The sequence below is a fragment of the Protomyctophum parallelum genome (genome assembly GCF_964188405.1).
Source record: "Protomyctophum parallelum genome assembly, chromosome: 18".
NCBI lineage: Eukaryota > Metazoa > Chordata > Actinopteri > Myctophiformes > Myctophidae > Protomyctophum > Protomyctophum parallelum.
This window is the reverse complement of record NC_139716.1, coordinates 23,700,879-23,722,618: the sequence shown is the minus strand read 5'-3', so window position 1 is coordinate 23,722,618 and position 21,740 is coordinate 23,700,879. Positions and strand designations below refer to the sequence as shown.

Here is a 21,740-nt window from a genome sequence, read left to right as displayed (position 1 = left end):
GTTCCTGAAAAGTTGCAATGCAAAAATGGATGCCATCGTTATCACGATAACAAATATCTATATGTTTTTAATCTTGTTTAAAAAAATCTGCCTAATGATGATGTCACTGGTGGACGGGTTTCTGAACTGATATAGGTGGTCTGTGTCTCATAGGAGACAGAGACAGAGTAGAAGGAAATCGTGGTATTTTAGTGTTAGTGTTAGTGTTTACACAAACTCTCAATGCTGGCCATTCATTGTCAATGGCATGTAATGTTTGTGCTGGGACAATGACGTAAAACTGGCCATTCATTATCAATTGCATTAATGTTTGTGTTAGGACAATGTTTGTGTTTACACATTCAAAGCTGGACATAGGAGGGGCCTCTCAAAAAGGGTTAGGGTTAGGGAGAGCAAGGATGAATGATAAACAAAAAAGATAATATACACACCGAATATCCAGCTAGTAGACTATATGCAAAAGGATGCATGAACATGATGGCACAAGATATGGGGTGTGATGAAGAGAGATACAGACAACCCTGTTATAGACAATGTAATGTAACTATGTATTGGTGACAATACATGCAAACACAATTCTGAATTATGCAGGTCAACCTCATAGCCAGACAGTAGTTTAGTTTATGTATTAGCTGTTACCACTGGCAACAGCTACTGTATTCTTCCTGCGGTCCTCACAGAATAATGAAAAATTGAAATAAAAACATCACAGATATCACAAAATAATACATTACAGCATAACAAATACGGTTAGTGCATTCACTCTAGACTGTATTACATTACCTGGTATATTGACATTTCAAAACAGAATCACAATTTTTATAAGAAAAATCCTTCAGTCTTTTCCCTTGCCCTTTACCCCTAATTTCTGTGATGCATACTGGTAGAGAGTTCCAGAAAGTCATTGCCCTGTAATGTACATGACTGTATTCTTCATTGCGTCAGTTCTTGGCTTAGGCACTGCAAATCGACCCCATTGCAACATGTCTGGTATTATGTCTGTGTCTATCACTGGCATGGACAAAACAACAAGCAACCATGCCTGAGTGCACACAGCATTCCAGAGAACACTGTGTCCATGATCCATCTGTACATCTCATTAATGTGTACAATTTCTCTCTTGCTCTCTCTCTGTCTCTGGCTGCCCACTTTCATAGGCGTATACTATACAGTTGATATTCAGCAGCTAGTTAGACCACCTGCTGCTAACACAACGTCATTACAGTGTTGATAATTACACGTCTAGTCTTGTTTCCTCAAAATACTCTGCATATGCAGTTCAAAAACACACTCACTGACTGTCGCACAGTCGCACACACGCACCCACAAACGTTTGCATGACATGCAAGCATAATTACACAGCACATAATTTAGTGGCACCAATTAACATTAGAGCGAGTGACAACATAAATTCCTACAGCGGTCGGCGTTGTACGAGGCAAGCTTTGCAGATTGGAACGTCTCTGTAATTAGCAATCAACAGATTCTCGGTTGCGTGCATGTCTCCGCTCTGTGTCGGGCCTTAGAGTCACGGCCGTCACAGCCCTGCCAGTGACTGGCACGTACTTTTGTTTGTTTGCACGTCTCCGTTCAATTTGTGTCAGCTAACTGGCATTGCAAGAGCAAAGGACCACAAACGAGGTAGAGAGAGGGACATGGGGGATGAGTGAGAACCAGAGAGGCAGGCATGAGAGGCTCTTAATAGAGCATTTAATGATGCTCGGCCGGACGGGTTCTGCACTTCAGTTGGGAGTTGGAGATGAGACCGCCCATGTATTCGTTTGTGGTCCACTCCTTGATCAAAGTTCTCTTAGAATAATATTGTTAAATTATGAATTTAAAGACGGCTATACAAACATGCTACAGGCAGATATGAACAACAGAAAAAGCAATCAGGCACGTGGGAGCCAATTATATTCAAGGGTGCGGCTTCTCTCACTAGATCTCTAGATGCTTGCAGCAAATCTGACCAAATAATATGCACAACACTGAGGAAGGCCTAGCATCAGGTCAATAACGCATGTCCACGAGAGGTAAATAAACCATGTGACATGTATGACTTGTGCTTATTTTATTTTATCTTGTTAAATTCTATTACATTATTGAGCCCTGTACCAAAATACTTTAATCTAATCTGGAGTGCCTTCTGCTTTTGCAGATAATTCCCCCCAAAATAATACATAATTACATACCATGACACTTAGAATCGGACATTGCAAGTTTTTCTTTCAGGGGACAATTCAAAGGTTTATTTCTCTGGGAACAACCTCAATGGGCTTGCAGTTTTAATTGAGTTGAGAAAGGTCAGATAAGACTGAGGTTGTCACATGAAATAAACAAAGGCTGGCTGGCTCATCCAAAAATAAATGTTTAGTCAGTCCTTCTTCCAGACTGTGTTGTGGTTGGCCCTCCACTGCTGCGCCCTACCCCAGCAGCCTGTCAGACTGCGTGTTGGTTGGCCCTCCACTGCTGCTCCCTACCCCAGCAGCCCATCCCCGCCCACTGAGCCCCTGAGAGGTCATTACCGCCGTATAACCGTGGCCATGTGGAGGACAGTCTCGGACAGTTTCTGGGAGCCTGTAATTGGTCCCCTCTGGCGGTAGCTCTTCGAGCGGCCCAGGAACGCAGGCATTCATCACTGCCCGGACCAACGGAGCCAGGTCTGACCGTAGATTGGGAAAATAAGGTGCTTACTCATCCTCGCGGACCATGCCCCCCAAAGTGGGGTGAATTACCTGCGGAAGTTTATACTGATAGACAATTGAGTTGTGTGCCCGGACAGGAAGGAACTAGGGAAAGAAAGTGAAGAAAATGTAGTGTGCCACTGCTCGGGTCAAACGCAGAGGACAAACTTGTGCACAGGGATCAATAAAGCATATCTTAACCCATTTTGACCTCAGGCTGAATTTAGGCCAAATCCTAACTATAATGTGGTGCTCAGCCTTTTTCATGTCAAGGGCCCACATAATTATCTGTATTTGGCGGCGACCCCCATCTAAATTTATTTTGTTCCGGGGACCTCCCAGAATGTATGAGTTTTAAACGTTTGCTGGGAATGAATATACATTCAAAGATTTGCTTCATATTTTCAAGTTTTTTCAAAAATGGCAGATCTACAAGCTCATAGCGTGGCACTCTGTGCCGCAATTTGAGCTTGTAGATCTGCTATTTTTCAACAGCTGAAGTTTAAAATAACCTTAATGGGTTAAGGCAAAGCCCAAAAGTACTCACTCGCATACGGATAGCAAATTGTTCCTTCAGTGAAAAGAATAAATCAAAAAAGACCATTCCACAGTACTCAGCACAGGATCCAAGTGAGCACAGAATGTGTACTGGGCCAGCACAAGCTGTAGTTGAACCGAATTGACTCGAAACCTTGACAAACGCTCCCGTGACTCAAAGCAACACACACTATTCTAGCAGCTAGCCATACAAATTGGATAGCAACACAATCAATTATACATAGAGCCCTGCGCGTGCGAGACTGTTTTCTTAGTCCCATTCTGGATTCCTGACCATTGCCGGCAGAATGCCGCACAATGGTTCCATCCCATACCGACCCTTTGTTTATTCCTGACCGGCTGCTCCCGCCCGCAGCAAAGTTTAAGTACCGTCTGCTACTGCAATATTTCCATTGGGACCCAAATGCATTACAAACAGAATCACAAACTGATATATTAGAGAGAGAGGGAGAGAGAGATACGGCCATTTCAGTGCCACGGACCACGGACAGTGGGCTGATGGTCAGTAGTCATTAACGGTTTGTGTGTGTGTGTGTGTGTGTACGCGCATGCGTGCCCTTTGTTGGAGTGACGGTGCAAAGCACATAGACATGACATTTGATGTAATTACTATTTGAGTTCATTCCCCCCCCCCCCCCCCCCCCCCTTTGCACCATAATATATTTTCACCAAAAAATAGCTGACCTAGTCCCGACACAATGTGTTATGACTTGATGCTAGGTTTCATGGGGACCTCCGTGACTTAATTTAATTAATGATACGTATAGCTTGCGGAGTTAGTTCAGTCAGATATACTCCAGTGTTATGCAAGACCCACGTGTCATTCGCTGGCGTGGCGTTCCTTGTTGTTGTTATTGCTTCCACCTCCACCCCAGCACCACCGGTGGGCTCGCTATTAATTCTGTTTGCTCTCACCGCCACCCCAGCACCACCGGTGGGCTCGCTATTAGTTCTGTTTGCTCTCACCGCCACCCCAGCACCACCGGTGGGCTCTCTATTAGTTCTGTTTGCTCCCACCTCCACCCCAGCACCACAATAGCTCTGCTATTCTTGTTCCCCATGGTGGGGGGGGGGGGGGGTTGTTATTGTATATCTATCTCCCTGCTTTTAATGGTTAATGATAGTTGTATAATTGTGGTGAGCAGGGAGAACATTTTAGCGGAGCCAAACGTCAAGATAAAATATTATATGCACACTTGTATTCTCATCCTATAATAATTATTTGTTCAATCTATTCATGAGTTATCTGACTGAAATGCAGATTTTCCGGCAGAGCTTTTTTTGTCTCTGCGCTGCGCCGGCACTGAAATCTAGAACGCTGAGGCTGGACTCTCCCATGATAAACATGGAGTGAAATATTTAATATTAAATTAAATTGAATTGAATGAATAGAAGATTTGAGCATCTATGCTTATTAGACCAGTGGTTCCCAAAGTGGGGTCCGGGGACCCCCAGGGGTACTTGAGGGAGTTCCAGGGGCTCCCCAGCTAAATAATAGTTTGGAGTGAAATGGACCCTTATGGGTCTGTAACTCTGAGCTAAATTAACATTGATTTTACAATATAAATTGAGGGTCCCAGAGATAGAAATGCCACTAAATGGGGGTCCGTAGACTAATGCATGTCAAACTGGGGGTCTTTGAAATTTAACTGGTTGAGAATCACTGTTAGAGTTGTACAAGTTTTGGACGAGGGGTGGCTCGCTGGAACCGGTCCGCCCCCCCCCCCCCCCCCCCCCCCCCCCCCCTCGATGTGACAGGGACACCCCACGGACCCCCACGTGGTACAGTTGCACCGCTCAATTCACACAGGTGTGATTTTTATGAAACAAACACTTTGCAGATGGAATGAGGATAATTCAAGCTTTTCATACAGCTGCAATGTTGGTGAGTTTGATGTTTAATACAATCAGATAGGACTTTTCCGTTCGGGCTATCAATGGGAAATTGCACCTTGCTGGCAACATGGCTGCGGTGTCCATGGGGTCAAAAGCTCAACATGGCTGCGGTGTGCATAAGGTCAATAGCTCAACACGGTCATATTGGTTCATTTTTCTGGCAAACTAACCAGCTCAGTGGCCTTGTGGTTAGAGTGTCCGCCCTGAGACTGGGAGTTCGGGGGTTCAATCTCCGGCCTGCGACATATAGTGTCATGTCCAGGGGGTGTACTTGTACATTAAGCTGCATCACGCTACAGAAACAGGAGATGGGCTCATGCCCTATAGACCAATTATTTGTTTACAAACATTGGGACTGGGCGCACAGGTAACTGTTTCATGTAATACATTCCCAACACTTCTCCAAACCTGTTGTTTTGGGGAGCGCTGGTTTCAGTCCATTCAATCTCTCTTGTGTGTTGGCAAGTGAGATGCACCCTAGGAGACATTTATACTTTGTTCAAAGCCCAACAGTATTGCCCACAGAGAACAGCTGATATACAAGCTCACATCTTATCGCGGATGCGACTGTTGTGAGCGTAGAGGTCTGCGTGTGCGACACTATCGCGGGACGAAGCATAAATTATACTTGTTGGCTGCAGGTGCGCGTGCAACCAGTACAACCAGGCTCTGCTGCCGTGATCGTGAGCGCACCTCCCGTTCTTATGACAGCGACTGGCGTGTGGTTTTGAGGACTGTTTTGAATTGCTATTATTGAAACCAATGGATTATATATTTCAAGGGCGAGAGATCACAATACAAATCCTAATCATTCTTCCTACACACTGGGATAAAAACAGCATCTGGACGTTTGGTGGTGCATTTTTTACACGTGAGTACAGTTAGAACTTTTCCATTGCATCTTATGAGAGGTGGTGTTCTTCTGTTGCCGTTATGCGTGCACATGCTGTTGCTTATCAGTGTGATGTCGTCTGTTAAGGCGTCTATGGGCTCCATGGCTCGGCAAGGCTACTTACTACTTTCTGGCAAAGTAGCATGATGAATGGCTAGGACTGTCACGATTACGCTTTCAAGTTGTTTAATTGTCACACAATTAATTGCGTTTTAATTGTGTCTTTTGGCATTGAATATGTGCCAAACATGTGAATGCATGAATATTTTTCAACATGGGAACAATTATGACGATTATGCCAAACTAATTGCAATTAGGCAATTATCTAACAATCATGACATGCATAATGATGGCCTGCCTGTGGCTCACAATGTAGCATATTACCTCAATGCCATTTGCATTGGAGATTGGAGCTAACCTCATACAAAGACAGTAACACGATCTATGGAGGTCATGTCTGTAATGTATTGCAAACGCTTTGATTTTAATGCGCTTGCGTGACCTTCATATATAGTGCTACCAAGTATAATTTCAGACACGCTTTTGTAGATAATACCAAATGGTCACAGCTGTTGCTGCATGAAGCTAAGACGAGTTAAGATGAGATAAGAAAACATGCATTGCTCCCCAGAGGGAAATGCAGGTGCAGTAACATCAGTCTCAATAGCGCATCCATCCACACTTTTTTTTAAACTAGTTGACTAGTTGCCTACTTTACTATTCGACTAGTTTAACTACCTACTAAGTAAAATAAATAAATATTTTTAATAATATTTAAAAACTGTGTACATTGGTGACTATAACTTTAAACTGCCCAAAAGGTAGATTGTGAACTACCAGTAGATCACAAGGGCTGTGCAGGTAGATCACATGACATTCCCCTAAAAATATATAATTTAAAAATATTTACTTGATTGACATCAAAAAGGGTCTGTCAGCTGAGCTCAAACCCACAATGCAATACTTTACCGCACAAATGGCAGTAGTAGCATTAAGTTACATACAAGAAAATACTTCCAACTCTATTTCCACCCCCTCTATTTCCCATGCCAAGTATGTTTGTCTTTTAAAACACCATCGCTGCTATTCCAAAGCCCCCTCAGGTACATTTTTGTAACTATTTTCAGCAATAGGAAAATCTGTTTGATGGGTAGATCTTGTTGAGCCGGTCATTTTGAAAGTAGCTCTCAAGTCAAAAAAGTGTGGGCGCTAGATTCTAGCTGATCTTGAGGCCTACAAAAACTAGTCAACTACTACCACCAAGGTCAACTAGTGGATTTACTAGTCGACTAGTTGAATAGTCGAGACTCAACTAGTTGGTTAAAGCCCTATATCTGACAGCTTCCCTGCATGTGTTCGCTGAACTGGGTGAGCGGGAGGGGTTGAAGGGTTGCATCAGGCTTTATTGTAGGCCTATTAAACTTGCACACTATGTATGGATTTATATAATTGTATGGATGATAACCTTTTTTATCTTCACAAACAATCATGCTATACTACAGTATCTGGCATACTTTTCCATTTCCACTTTTCTTTGCCTAATTATACAAGGCTCTGATCTAATGTCTCCATGGATAGCCAAATTTATGCACTCCAAAGAAGCAAGAGAATTGCCCTGTTTTGAATGGCATTAACCTTGCATAATTCCTTCCGACTTGTCGCTGTCGGCTGTAAACCTCTTATCTCCATAATTCTAACCTTTTGAAACCGTTTTTTTTCTTCAAAAGTTGCTGGATATTACTGTAGTAGAATAGAAAGCCTTTCGGAGCCCTATGCACTGGTACAACAAACAAAGAACACGTATAGAGACCAATCCAATAAATGCAACTTTGGCAAATCAACCAACCACTGCCAGCAGCACCACAGGTTTTAAAATGGAAACATGGCGGCGGTGGCTAAGGGGCAGAGTGGCCGGATATGGTAACCGCAAGGTTGCCAGTTCGAACCCGGGGGCTCCCCCAGAGTTGGTGTCGAAGTGTCCTTGAGCAAGACACTGAATCCCTAATTGCTCCTGATGTGCAGGTTGGTGCCTTGCGTGGTTTCCGCTGCCATCGGTGTGTGAATGGGTGAATGTAATGCACAATCTATGTAAAGCGCCTTGGAAAAAGACGCTATATAAATGCACCATTTACCATTTTCAAGGTTCAAGGTTCTTTATTATTTGTCTTCCGAGGAAGAAATTTGTCTTAGACAAAGGGCCCGCATGCAAGCGTAGACCTTATGCCCATGTCGCCGCAGTGCAGCGCATACATCTTTCTTGCATCAAAGACCTTGGTTCTAACATTTTAAGATAAAATACATATTGATCCCTGGAAATTGTGTAGGCCTACTTATGGACAAGTGTGACTGATTTTGAATCGAGCCAAGTCCTCTAACATTTTTTGCATTTTTTGTTTATTAAGAATCATGAGCAGGGAATCAAATTTGCATTGGTTGTGCAGTTGTTTGACCCACCATTTTTCAAGGTATAGTGATGTCTTCCAGAGATACAAAGAGCTGAGAAAACGGCCTCAAAAGGTCCACTTTCCATTTGACCTGTGAGCTTTACACACACATCTCAGAATTTCCAGTGGACAGCTAAAGGGCTCAGAATCTGAGCCCAGAGTGCATTGTTCTCAAATAGGAGGGAGGGGAATTCAGAGGTCACATGAGGGAAGGGGGTTTCCATTAAATTAATAATTCTGTAGAGAGTTAAAACAAAAGAAAGAAAAGGAAATCCAACCACACACACATTGTGGAAGAGAGGAAGTGAACTTTAAAACAAAGGTTTGAATGTATACTACCTATCCTGTGTCTGTGACATCTAACAACAGTTTACCAAGCTCTGTATTCCAATTTGGTTTATTTTTCTGCTACATCTTTGCTCTTTGTTTATTAACCGAAATCTAGACATTTGGGTTACATTACAGCTAAACGGCACATATTTGAAAACATTTTCTCCTTATACACCAAATCTCTTCACTGAATAGCAGATCTTACAGCCTCACAAGGTATCGCGTTGCAAGCTTGTAGATCTGGTATGTTTTGCTGAATGTGCCTCTTTCCGTTGCATGGTATAACATGCCTACCGTATATAATAGCCGGGCTGAATCCTAGGCATCATGAGGATAAATCCTGTGTTACTGTATCAGCAGGAAGTATGTCATCGCAAACATTTCATCCAGGCAACTGCTGACAACAAAAAAGTGTATTATCTTCTCTTTTCCAGGATCCACACAGTATCGGGGGTTTCATATTTGCTAAGTGATTCCGAACAACGACTTGAGAGCATCTTTCAGTTAGATGGCTAATGAATTCACTATCGATTATAATCGCTCGATGCGCGCCTTGCGCTGGGCTGAGAAATATGAAGTGTCGAGCGCACATTAATTCTAGGAAGAAGCTGGCAAACATCATTGACTCGTAGCTATTACACCAAGTCCACAGGTAATTGACCTAGTGGGCTCATTGCGTCTCAGAGTGCAGCAGGAGTCGGAAAGTTGCTCTCGAAATCAGCATTTTTCTGCTTGTGACACGGTAAACTCTTCATTATAGAAGAAGCATGGATGAATCATTTCCCCAATGGCAAATGGCCAAAAAATCCCCCCTATGGCAGACCATAGGGGGGTATCAAGGATTACCCCCCCAGAAAATCGTACCCTATATATAATGTATAGTTTGACCCTATTTTAGATGGGCTAAGGGTCCCCAGAGGACGCACCCCCCCTACTCCTACTTTAAAAGGTTAAAGTAGGAGCTGCCACCATGAGAAATGCCCAGAGCATTTCAAATTGTGTTTTGTTTCTTTTACACACTCACATCAAAGGCCTTTGTGTTTTTCTATAATGTCGCTTGGCATTTTCTGCAAAGCTCACTGGAACAGAAGGATGAGAGAGAATGAGAGGGAGACACAGAGTGAGACAGTGAGAGGGGGAAGGTAATTGGCCAATTGATGGAAATGTTCTCTGCCTTTTTTTTTTTTTTACAGAAGGAGACCTTAATTATGTTTTAAACTCAAAGTCCACGGATCTCAACTTCATCTTCATGCTGAGGCTTCGACACTGCTATCTCCAATGCAACACTGCTGCCCTGTATACAATACATGATTTAATCCCCTCTCTCCCAAGGGAGTACGGATGGGTTTATAGTGTGAATCTAGCTATTAAAGCATCAAGTGTCATCCTCATCCCAATGCTTGGGGCTGGATGCTATAATAAGCTTCTAAATGTGCCTTTTTTTCCACAACACAATGTTTATTCCCTTTTCAAATTTTATACAGAAAAATAGGAGATGAACGAAAAATGTAACTACAAGAATCAGACAAATAGACAATAAATGAAACAAAAACTTAAAATAGTCATACGCCATGCAGCTGCTATGTGCGTAACTGTACTGTACTGTTCATGGCGTGCAGACGATGGGTTATTGCTTGCTGTCATCAATCTCCACATGCCTAGTGTCACAGCATTGTGTAGTGTAGTGTAGTGTAGTGACTGTGGTGTTCATGCCTAGTGTCGGAGCATTGTGTAGTGTAGTGTAGTGACTGTGGTGTTCATGCCTAGTGTCGGAGCATTGTGTAGTGTAGTGTAGTGTAGTGTAGTGACTGTGGTGTTCATGCCTAGTGTCGGAGCATTGTGTAGTGTAGTGTAGTGTAGTGTAGTGACTGTGGTGTTCATGCCTAGTGTCGGAGCATTGTGTAGTGTAGTGTAGTGTAGTGTAGTGACTGTGGTGTTCATGCCTAGTGTCAGAGCATTGTGTAGTGTAGTGTAGTGACTGTGGTGTTCATGCCTAGTGTCGGAGCATTGTGTAGTGTAGTGTAGTGTAGTGACTGTGGTGTTCATGCCTAGTGTCAGAGCATTGTGTAGTGTAGTGTAGTGACTGTGGTGTTCATGCCTAGTGTCGGAGCATTGTGTAGTGTAGTGTAGTGTAGTGACTGTGGTGTTCATGCCTAGTGTCGGAGCATTGTGTAGTGTAGTGTAGTGACTGTGGTGTTCATGCCTAGTGTCGGAGCATTGTGTAGTGTAGTGTAGTGTAGTGACTGTGGTGTTCATGCCTAGTGTCAGAGCATTGTGTAGTGTAGTGTAGTGACTGTGGTGTTCATGCCTAGTGTCGGAGCATTGTGTAGTGTAGTGTAGTGTAGTGACTGTGGTGTTCATGCCTAGTGTCGGAGCATTGTGTAGTGTAGTGTCGTGACTGTGTGGTGTTCAAGCAGTCGCTTGCTGTCCCATTGACCAGAGGATTATATGCAGTTCAGTTCTGTTTTTTTGCTTGGAGGATATTGAGAAGACAAAATACAATACAAATCAATACAGAAAATACAATACAAAAAAGTATAGACAATGCCATTTGGTCCTGGGTATTAGTAACATACAATTACTAGTTGTGCTAACACCACCTTTGGATTTCTGACGGTAATATACATACATTATATAGCTTCCTCACTTACGGATATACAGTATTTATCCAATCGGTCAGAACTCATATACTAGGTTATGTGGCTTTCTCATGAATTAATGTTATACATTTTGTGAAAGTTTGTACCGGCTAAATCTGCCCTGCTCCCTACATCTAGAAGATGTCCACCCTGGTAGCTCTGGACGTCTGCGGTTATAATATGCCTCAAACCTTTGAAGTGATCGTTTTGATCACATGTCCTGTCTTTTAATGGTATAACATGTGTAGCCAGTACACAGGAAATAACAAGAAAGAAAAAGGCGTGTTGAAACCCTTTTTTACTTTGAACCCTGCATTATAAAAAAAAAAAAAAAAAAACTCTTGTACCGAGCACGCAGATACCCAGTGTGCATTTTCATTACTTTGAACTTTGAAAGCAGACATATTACAGACGTGTTCTTTTGGCACGATGGAAAAGTGATTTTTTTCTAGTAAGGTAGTGTATAGGATTTTATTAATGGTTAAAACGAAAGAGCGTTTCTTAAAAGGAACCTTCTGAACACTGTCCGTTAATTCATGAATTAGCTTATTTCTCACTTTGTGCTTGGTGTTCCTTTTCAAATGTTGCCAACCCGAGGAGAGCAACGGACTGTCCTCATGCTTCCTTCTATGCACGAGGAGTCCAAGCCGCTTCTTTTCACCTGACAGGGTGTAGTTTCCCTGGTTGGACGTAGTGCGTGGAAGGGACACGTTATTCCGACCAGTTCCTTATGCCCTCCATCAGTAAATATATCACATTATATTTATGCCAGCTCAGGAAGAGGATGCATTAAAAAATAATAACATCTTCTGAAAAAAATGTGCACATAGTTTCTTAAATTGCTTTCCAGTGACGCATACTATTATAGGATCGGTTTGACGCACGGTTGTTGTATGTTGTTTTGTTCGGCGAGGGTTCTAAATTATCAGACGTCATGCAATGGGATAACAGTGATAGTATTTTCTGGTAACCGCACAAATGAACAGTGAACAAGGAAACACTGCTCTCCTCTTTTGCGCTCCAGACAAATGGAAGTAAATCCGGGACTCTCTGAAACTGAACAAACTGGTCTCTATGGAGTCATTTAAGGCACTACTTGAGGATGCAACACATAGTGACTGTACTTGTTTTTTTGTAGCCCCAGTGTATTAGCATTATATTATGTTCGTTTTAATATTGCTCATCTATATTTCACCTTATGTAAAATTGTGTTATTTGCTGTTTTGTATGTGATCATGTTGTACTCAAGGGCGTCCTTGCAAAAGAGAGCATGCACTCAATGGTCTTCCCTGATTTAATAAAGGTCAATACAAATAAATAAAACTAATGCAAATGTAATTGTAAAACTGTAATTTAAAGAGTAGTAGTAACTGTAATATGAAAACGTGCTCATAAATTATGAATTGAGTATGATTCATTATGAATGCATATTATTATCACAACATGTAAAGAATATTCACAGAGAGTTTCATACATGTGGTGTGGATGAAGAGGTGATGATTGACAGGCAAAAATCCCTCAACAGCAACACCCGCAGGGGGTTTTCATTTTATTTTTCTCCATTAAAGAGAGGCACACTGGAGCGTATTTGCCAGTTAAAACCTTTTTAATACACATTTGAACGACCGTGATAAGACTTTTAATGTTTCGTAAAACCAGCATGTCATGAAACCACTGTTCTACTGCACAGAACAGTGATAAAAACATCCTTGTAACCGTGGTTGAAAATGTTGTCTATACCAGTTAAACACCAGCATCTGAATTTTTGGGGAAAGCCTCTGCTGAAAATAGCAGAGATTGACAAGCTCACTTTGCGTCACGTTGTCTGACTCTGCTCAATCATACAGGGTCTACAGGTGCATTCAAACCTGAAGATATATAATTGTTTCCAGTTGCTTAATGCTTCACTTTGGTCGCGCAGGTTAGCGTTGTTTAAAAAAAACAAAGTCCCTTCGCTCGCGTTGCATGCCGATTGGCTGTAGACACAGTTATTTAACTGTGAGAGTGTAATCAAATGGACCCGCTCGTTCACCCAAGACTGCAGTTCTCGGTTCAATATATGTAGTGTAATTCCTCCTCCTCATATCATTCATAAGCAGCAACATTTGTTCAAGAACAAAAAAACATGGAAATACATCAAATACATCAAAATAGTCATCATGAATCATACGTAATCTAAGAACCTAACAGTGGAATATAATGCGTATACTTATGTCTTTGCAAAGGGTTTGTATATTGTTCTGTCCACCGTTGCTGAGTACTGGCCATTAATAAAACTAAACAGCCAAAACATCAACGCTGATTGGCTGCCAGGACGCGATGGGTGGAGTCAGGGTGGAAGCGAACATCGCTTCAGTTGGATTTTTCCAGCCAGGGTTATTTTTATATGAAATCACGCCTCTCTACCTGTATCCAAGTCTGAACGCAATTTACTGTTCTTGACAGCTGCTTGTTTTTTTGTATTTTTTCTTTCTAGGAGAGCTGTACATCGGTGGCGTGACGAAGAACATGTACAGCAATCTGCCCAAGCTGATCGCGTCCCGGGACGGATACCAGGGCTGCCTGGCCTCAGTGGACCTCAACGGGAGACTCCCCGACCTGATCGCAGACGCCCTCCACAAGGTGGGGCAGGTGGAACGAGGCTGCGACGGTGAGTTGAACAATGGATTGGAAAATGTTATTTACTTAGTTTGTACTAGGTCCGGGGACCACTAGTGGTCCTTGAGGGGGTTTCATGTGGTCCCCAGCTAAATGATGGAGAGTTGGTAGCCAAATTGACCTTTAACCCATTTTGTGCGGGAAACCCTTTTAATGTTTTAAACATTCTGTTATAATTTAGCTATTGAAAAATAGCAGATCTACAAGCTCATAGCGCGCCACCATTTTTTAAATGGGAAAATCAGAAAATTGTTGTTGTGATTTTTAACTTTTCTGAACATGGTGACTAAATTATGTCTAAATATACTGTTGATTTTGTCAACAAATAAAAATTACATAAAATGTTAGGAAGGGACTTGTGGACAAGAGATCCAGTATAAGTAAAAGACAAGTCATTTTACACTTGGTTGCATGTTGAAAATAGCAGTTCTGCAAGCTCACAATGCGTCGCACTGTGACGCATTGTCAGCTTGTAGATCGGCTATTTTCAGCAAGTGTAAAATCAGCCATTACGAGTATGACGGCATCAAGGCCCGCCAAAACACGCTTTAGTCGACTAAATCACCTGTAGATTTAGTCGACTAAAATGTTATGATATTTAATCAACTAAAACTAGACTAACACTAAAACATTCCTGGTGACTAAAATGTTACTAAAACTAAGTGAACTATTCAGGAGACTATGATGACTAAAACTAAAATAGAGATTTTCTACCAAAAACGACACTGCCTACGACTAAAAGTGCTCACTCTGTCCTGCAAGTGAATCACTTAAAAATTGCTTGAGATATGCTGTAACCCAACAGTCTACCTTTTATCAAATGATTGGAAAGTCTAGCTGAAAATAGTCTGTGGAGAAAAGATTGCTTTACAAACTACATTAAAAATGAAAGGATGTTTAAGCCACAATACTAAAGGTATATATGCAGGCACATTCGGAGTATTTTGATGGATATGGAGAAAAATACATTAATGAAGCTGTGGATGGAAAAATCATGTCTCGATAGTACAGTATGATTGTTTAAGGCCAACTAATTATTTTTCTGAACTTTGCTGTTGATATAGTCATTTTTCTCAACCATGTTCTCAGCTAAGAAAGTCCAATCCAAGCAACCAAGCAGCACTGGGTTGACAATCAATATGAAGTTCAAAAAAAGTTTGTGGAATTAAGCTTTGTCAACTCATGATTAGTTGGCAATCAATGGGTGTTTTTTTAATCTTTGAGGGTTTCAAGTCAAATCAATGTAGTTGTTAGACTTCTCTATGGGATAATTGCGCTTTTGAATGATTTATTGAAAATTCTCTGTTGTGAACGAAAGACCTAAAGAGAAACGTGTAAAGAAAATGTTTAGTTTTTGTGTTTGAACTTTGAAGCCATTTAAAAGAGCCTGCATTTACACTGGTTAGTGTTTCTAGGACAACAACAAAAGTTATGCCCGTTTTAAGTTTTATTTTGTTGTCTAGTTCAATTAAAAAAAAGAAAAATGTTTCTCACATGTACCACTGTAGATATTTTGCCATCTATAAATAGCATGGTCAGTCATGACCAATCCATCTAAAACTGCCAATAGCGCTGAATTGGAACTTGATAGAAAAATTAAATAAATGTTTTGATAAAATTTGACATTCTAACGCACATTTTGATATATACCATGTTTACATAGTCTTACCAGTACCTTGTCTATTCATGCATGTATCTCAAAAACCTGTTATGAAGAAACACAGTTTTGATAAAAAACACATCCAAGTACATTGCTTTGATATGACTTGGTGCCTATGATATGTATCAAAATATAGACTTGAATGTATACTGCATTATAAATAGTAATTTAGTTCTTACCATCTACCGTACAGAGTAAATCAGTTGAAACTCGCTTAGTCATATTCAATAAAGTAAACCTCACAATAGTGAACAAAATAGCCATGACAGGTATAACTCTCATTGGAAAAGCGTCTCTTTTATTTTTTATGACTACTAACATAATAAAATTATAATAGATATTACAGAAAATAAATAATAAATACAAAACAGTTACTCCTCCCCAGTGTCCCCAAACCACTGCAGTCCAGTTGTTCTTGACTGTGTGTGTGTGTGTGTGTGTGTGTGTGTGTGTGTGTGTGTGTGTGTGTGTGTGTGTGTGTGTGTGTGTGTGTGTGTGTGTGTGTGTGTGTGTGTGTGTGTGTGTGTGTGTGTGTGTGTGTGTGTGTGTGTGTGTGTGTGTGTGTGTGTGTGTGAAAATGGAAGCCTGGTATCGAGGCTACTTCTCCTCCAAATCGAGTGGCTGCTTATAATGGAACAGATTGAGCAGTATTTTGCAAGCTGCTGCTTTGCCTTAAACATGGACGACCTCATAATCCCCAAGCCCCAGACCAGAGCCTGTGGACATGGCCCAAGCTGCCAAATATAAAAGCAATGAGCTGTATAACGGCTTGTACAAATGGTTGGTGTTTTACTTCAGGTTTAGTAAGGAAGGCTTCCTCTAAACGGAATTAAAAAAAAGTGCAGCAGACTTCGAATAAGAAAACCTCTCTGCTGTCACAACTCTTGGAATATATATTCTTTCAGAGCAAACGTTTTTTTACTCAAATCTTTGCTTCTGAGGGTTCCTGGAACAACATATTTTCAAATGGGGGGGTCGGTGGCCAATTACATATCATTTCTGGGGTCCTTGACATGAAATATTGAGCACCACTGACGTCAGGCCAAAATGGGTTAAAGTTATGTTACTGGTGCAGCCAATAGCAGTCATTTCCGGTGTCATTTCGGGACCCGAAGTTCAAGGACGGCGGATTTCAATTCAATTTGCAGAAAAAAGTGGCGTCTAAAGCGGTTTGCAGAAACAAATGGGGCTCGAATGGCTTCGTACATGTGTATGTTTACAGTCTATCGTTGTACCTGAGAGGGCTTGAGGGCATGGCTCATTGTGACACGATAGGGCTGGACCCCTGGGCCGGTCAGTTAATTCTCTGTGATAACGTGCACTGGCTGTATACCGTTTACCCAAACAAACCCCCCCCCCCCCCCCCCCCATCTGTGGCGCGCACCGCACAACGGAGGGCACAGCACTTGATTTCCCAGAGGATACTGCATATACTGGCCGACCTGACGCGACACCGATCCAGCATCTCTCTCTCTCTCTCTCTCTCTCTATGGTAACCGCCACCATGCACTACCTCTGCCATGCCAGCCTTATTACCTGCCTACAGTCACACACGCACCACAATCAGCCCACTCCAAAAAAACAGTTTAAACCTGCATTAAACTTCATTACAGCGACTCCCATGGGCAGAATGGAGGGTAATATTAGCTAATGATTGGACGTACTTATGGGTACTGAGCAGTTGTAATTGGCCTTTTTCGGTTTGTATTTAATATTTTTTTATGAGGGGCAGCTTTTTTTTGACATACTGTATAACTCTGTATAATACTAAGTCTTGAGGCGTCTGGGCGAATCGATGCGTTCTGTCCCTACATGCATGCATTACAGGAATACATCAAAAACTTTCTTAGAAAAAAAGAATGACATGGCCTTACTTTTCCACAATGAGACTCATTAGGCAAAAACACTTTTCCTTTTTTAGGCCAAGAGAGGCCAAACTAAATCACTACTCTCATTGGTTCTTCTACTCCCCCGCTATTGATTAAACTTGTCTGACTCAAAGACATCAATTCGGATCTCCTCTCCACACACCAGAATCCACCCACCCCAAGTAAATACATAAATCATAAATCGTCTCCATTGTCTCAATGTCAATTTATAGAGTTTGTTCCTTCTATTTGTTTTTGGGCCTGCTCCTCCTTATCTTGTGGAACAAAACGAGACTAATATCCAGGGGTGCTTTTGCTGCTGCTGGCCTCTAGAACTGCCTACGCCTCCCCTTTAGAAGTGCTCCGTTTATTGGGGGTTTTAAATCTCTCCTCATGATGATTTTTTTCTTTCTTTAGCCTTAAATGTTGATTGATGTCCTTTGTCTTTCACCCGTTGCCTTTGTTCTGTTCGGTCCTGTCTCGTTTTTATAATTAATTTTTGTTCTATCCTGTGATTGTTGATTTTAATTTGATCTCATTTACGGACTGTCATTGCCATCTAGTGGGTGAAAAGGAACTCACAGCTTGCCAGCCGTTGACGTTGGAGCGTCTTTGAAAGTGCGAGTCAGGAAGTGAAACTCCGCTATAATGTATAATGTATAATGTCCCACGATTGTCATGTAATTCCCCAAAAAACTTTTTGTAACCGAGGATCATATCATTTAGAGAAATTAGCCGCAAATCAAGCTTGTTTTTGGTCCTAAAAACTATAGGCCATAGACTGCATAAGCCAGCAGAATTTTTTTTTCTGTTTTTCTTTCATACATTTATTTCAACAGACCGCTACCGTTATGAGCACGTAAGGACACAGTTGTGAACCGTAATCAATTGATTATAAAAAAGGCGTGAAAAGGCATTATCAGCATGATGGGACCTCGAACCAGAAGGCATCAAAAGGTGCAATTGGTGCCGAATGAGTAAATTGATTTGAAACGGCATGGTCTTGGGGTTCAGTCTACGCTGGGGAACGGGGTGCCGATATACAGGCTTAGAGACCCAGACCAATATGATTGGCACTACAGACAAACTAAGAACAGGGGCGGAGTTGGGTTCAAAGAATGAATAGAGGAAAGAGAGGTACGTGGGTTATGGAGTAACAGAGGGGGGAGAGACCAAAAGAGAGTTCTTGCCCTGCAGGTGTTGATACCGTACCGTGTTGCTGCTGCTGACTGTTGGGATTTGGGTGGCGGGAGGGCGGTCACACAGAGGGAGGGAGGGGGGCTGGGAATAGATTGAAATGGAGAACAAACAGAGGCGAACTACCAAATTGGATAAAAAAAAGAGCACATTCATAAAGCAGGCACACACACACACACTGCAGTGACTGCACAGCGCTCAGAAAGCACTGACCCGCTCGTCGTGAGCGACCGTTTTCATTAAGAGCAGCACGCAGATGAAGCCCAAATCACACAGCAGTGCATTATAGCAGATGTTTGATTCCTTTTTACCCATATAGATGTTGGTTTGGGATGCGGGTCACGCACTGTTGATTTTGACAGCAAATTTAGATTTTTTTGTTTTAGTCATATAGTCCTCGGAATAGTTTTCATTTAGTTTTAGTCACATTTGAGTCACCTGGAATGTTTTGGTGTTAGTCTAGTTTTTTAGTCGACTAAATCTACAGTTGATTTAGTCGACTAAAATGTATTTTATAGTAATGGCAGATTTTACCGTTGTGGATGTAGATCTGCGATTTTCAGCATGCAACCAAGTGTAGAATTACCTATAATGGATCTCTTGTCCACTAGTCCCTTCCTTTCCTAACATTTCAGTCTAGTTTTTATTTTTGGACGAAATTGACAATATATTTAGTCTTAGTTTTAGTCATCATAGCTTAGTTTTCATTAAAATAAATCTGCAGTGAAAAAAGGTAGTCGAACATTTTTTTGTCATAGTCGACAAATTCAACACTGACTGAATGCAGGTGACTTTTGCGTCGTAGAGCACTGATTCTGAAACCTTTTCAAGTCAAGGACCCCCGCCCACATTGATATGTATTTGGCCCCCATCTCAAAAAGGTTTTGTCCCATGGGACCCCCCAGAAGAGAAGATTTGTGTCGCAGCTGTGAGCTTGTAGAAAGGCCATTATACAACAGGTCGTTTCGAGGAAGCAATTTGATTAGTTGAAACAGCCACTAGCCGTGCTTAAACGAGCACGATGGAACAAAGAAATCAGCTGCTCTGTTCTCCCAGAGCGCAGCAGACTGGGTTGCTAGGCTAGCGAGTTTCTTGGGACATTTGTTGTCGTAGTGGCTACATCTGTCATTAAAAAAAATATGTATTTGTTTTAGAGATTATCTTAGTTTTAAGGGTAACTGCAATATTACACTTGAGGGGGTGCGGTTTAACGTCATGAATGCACTTCTGCACTGCCTTTCAGAACTCCGCCTTTAGGAGTATCCCTGGAGCATCACAGGCGTGTAATATTGCTTAATCCATTCTGGGCGGGAACCCCTTTTGGTGTTTTACCCCCTCAGGCCGGGAACCCATTTAGGGGTTCTGTACAGTATGTACAGTATTCAAAAATGTAAATTTTTTGATGCTATATAGATATTTGAAGTTTTTCAGAAAAAAATTGTGGCGTTTTTAGAATGGCCTAAATGAGTTAATTCAACCTGGTGTCCAAATTGATTAAAAAAACATAAAAAATCTACAATCTGTTGCGATGGGATATGTTCTGAGCTTGTAGATTGGCGTGTAGATTTCCTGCACAATACTGCTGTATGTTACTACATTCTAGCCTCGGAAACCCAGACGTTTTTATTTACAGGGAGAAAAGTGGACCGAGTCCACTTCAATTCGGCATAGAGTAGTGCAAACGTCGATCACTTAGTCTCATGTTGCACAGCTGCTTCTAGATTCTCCCGGCGGATCCTGCCGGAAGCTGCCTATGCCATAGAAAGCATAGGTGGACCCCAGGCTACTACATTCAGACTCAGCTGCTTACTGCTATTCAGTATGTGCCAACATTTTGGCAAGTGAAAACATGTTTTTTTTAAATGCCCCAGTGAACACTTGCAGGCGTTTGTCAACAGGTTCATCCTAGTAAGGTAGCGTGTGGCCTGTCGATTAGGAAGAGTGCCAGCATGATTATATATTGACTCACATATTAATAATAGTAATACCAATGTGCTCAATTATAGCACCTCTGGGGGTAGCTTAGTATTTAATGGAGTGCAATTACCACGATGAACAATTATTATCGGAAGGTGGTTGATAATGAGGAGATGTCATTGAATTCAAGTGGCCATTTTGTAGTAGGAAATAAGAATGCTCTTGTGTGTATCTGTGTGGGCTCCTCCGTTTTCTCTCAAATTAGTCTGGTACTGAACCGTGGCTCTTTCTAAATGTTTGTGTTTAATTTAGTTTTTAATGAGCATCCCTGCTACCGCCGGCGCCAATGACCAACCCTATTTATTTTGTCAAGTATTTTATTTATTTATTATTATTTTTTACGTCTTGTTTTGAATCTCAATTCTTTGATTTACCCTTTGTCAGTTTTTCCCCAACCTAATTTTCGTCAGGGATAAGATGAAAGCAGATTGGTTTAAAAACACAGCAGTAATCTCCTGTTTCTCTGTGTACAATTTGAAAAAGGAATAAACATTGAGTCATAAAAATAAAAATAAAAACCCCAGCCGTAATGAGGAGCTTTTTTATTATTCCCTGCTGTCACATCCAGTTCAAACACAATGCCTGTCTGTGGCAAAGACAGATGCTTAACGCCAACCCAATCACTTCGGCAGTGCAGTGTTGTTTTTGGCAGCAATGTTTTCTTTTAGTCAGTCTCTTAAATTATTTAAATTTAGTTTCAGTCACATTTTATTCACCCTGGGATGTTTTAGGGCTAGTCTAGTTTTAGTCGACTAAATCTACAGTTGATTTAGTCGACTAAGATGTATTTTGGCAGACCATGATGGCGTCACGTAACAATGTGTAAAATGACTTATACTGGATCTCTTGTCCACTAGTCCCTTCCTAACATTTTAGTCTAGTTTTTTGTTGTTGAAGAAATTGTCAATATATTTAGTCTTAGTTTTAGTCATCATAG

General features: G+C 41.5%; 1 protein-coding gene across 1 annotated transcript in view; it reads left to right on the top strand.

Annotated features, from left to right (window-relative positions):
- Positions 1 to 21,740, top strand: part of nrxn2b (neurexin 2b) — a gene marked incomplete at both ends in the record, with an annotated part of 864,412 nt that overhangs the window by 438,885 nt on the left and 403,787 nt on the right. Inside the window, one exon of the mRNA XM_083789063.1 lies at positions 13,920 to 14,093. Within this exon, the coding sequence (XP_083645189.1) occupies positions 13,920 to 14,093 (174 nt within the window). The remainder of the gene's footprint in view (positions 1 to 13,919; positions 14,094 to 21,740) is intronic.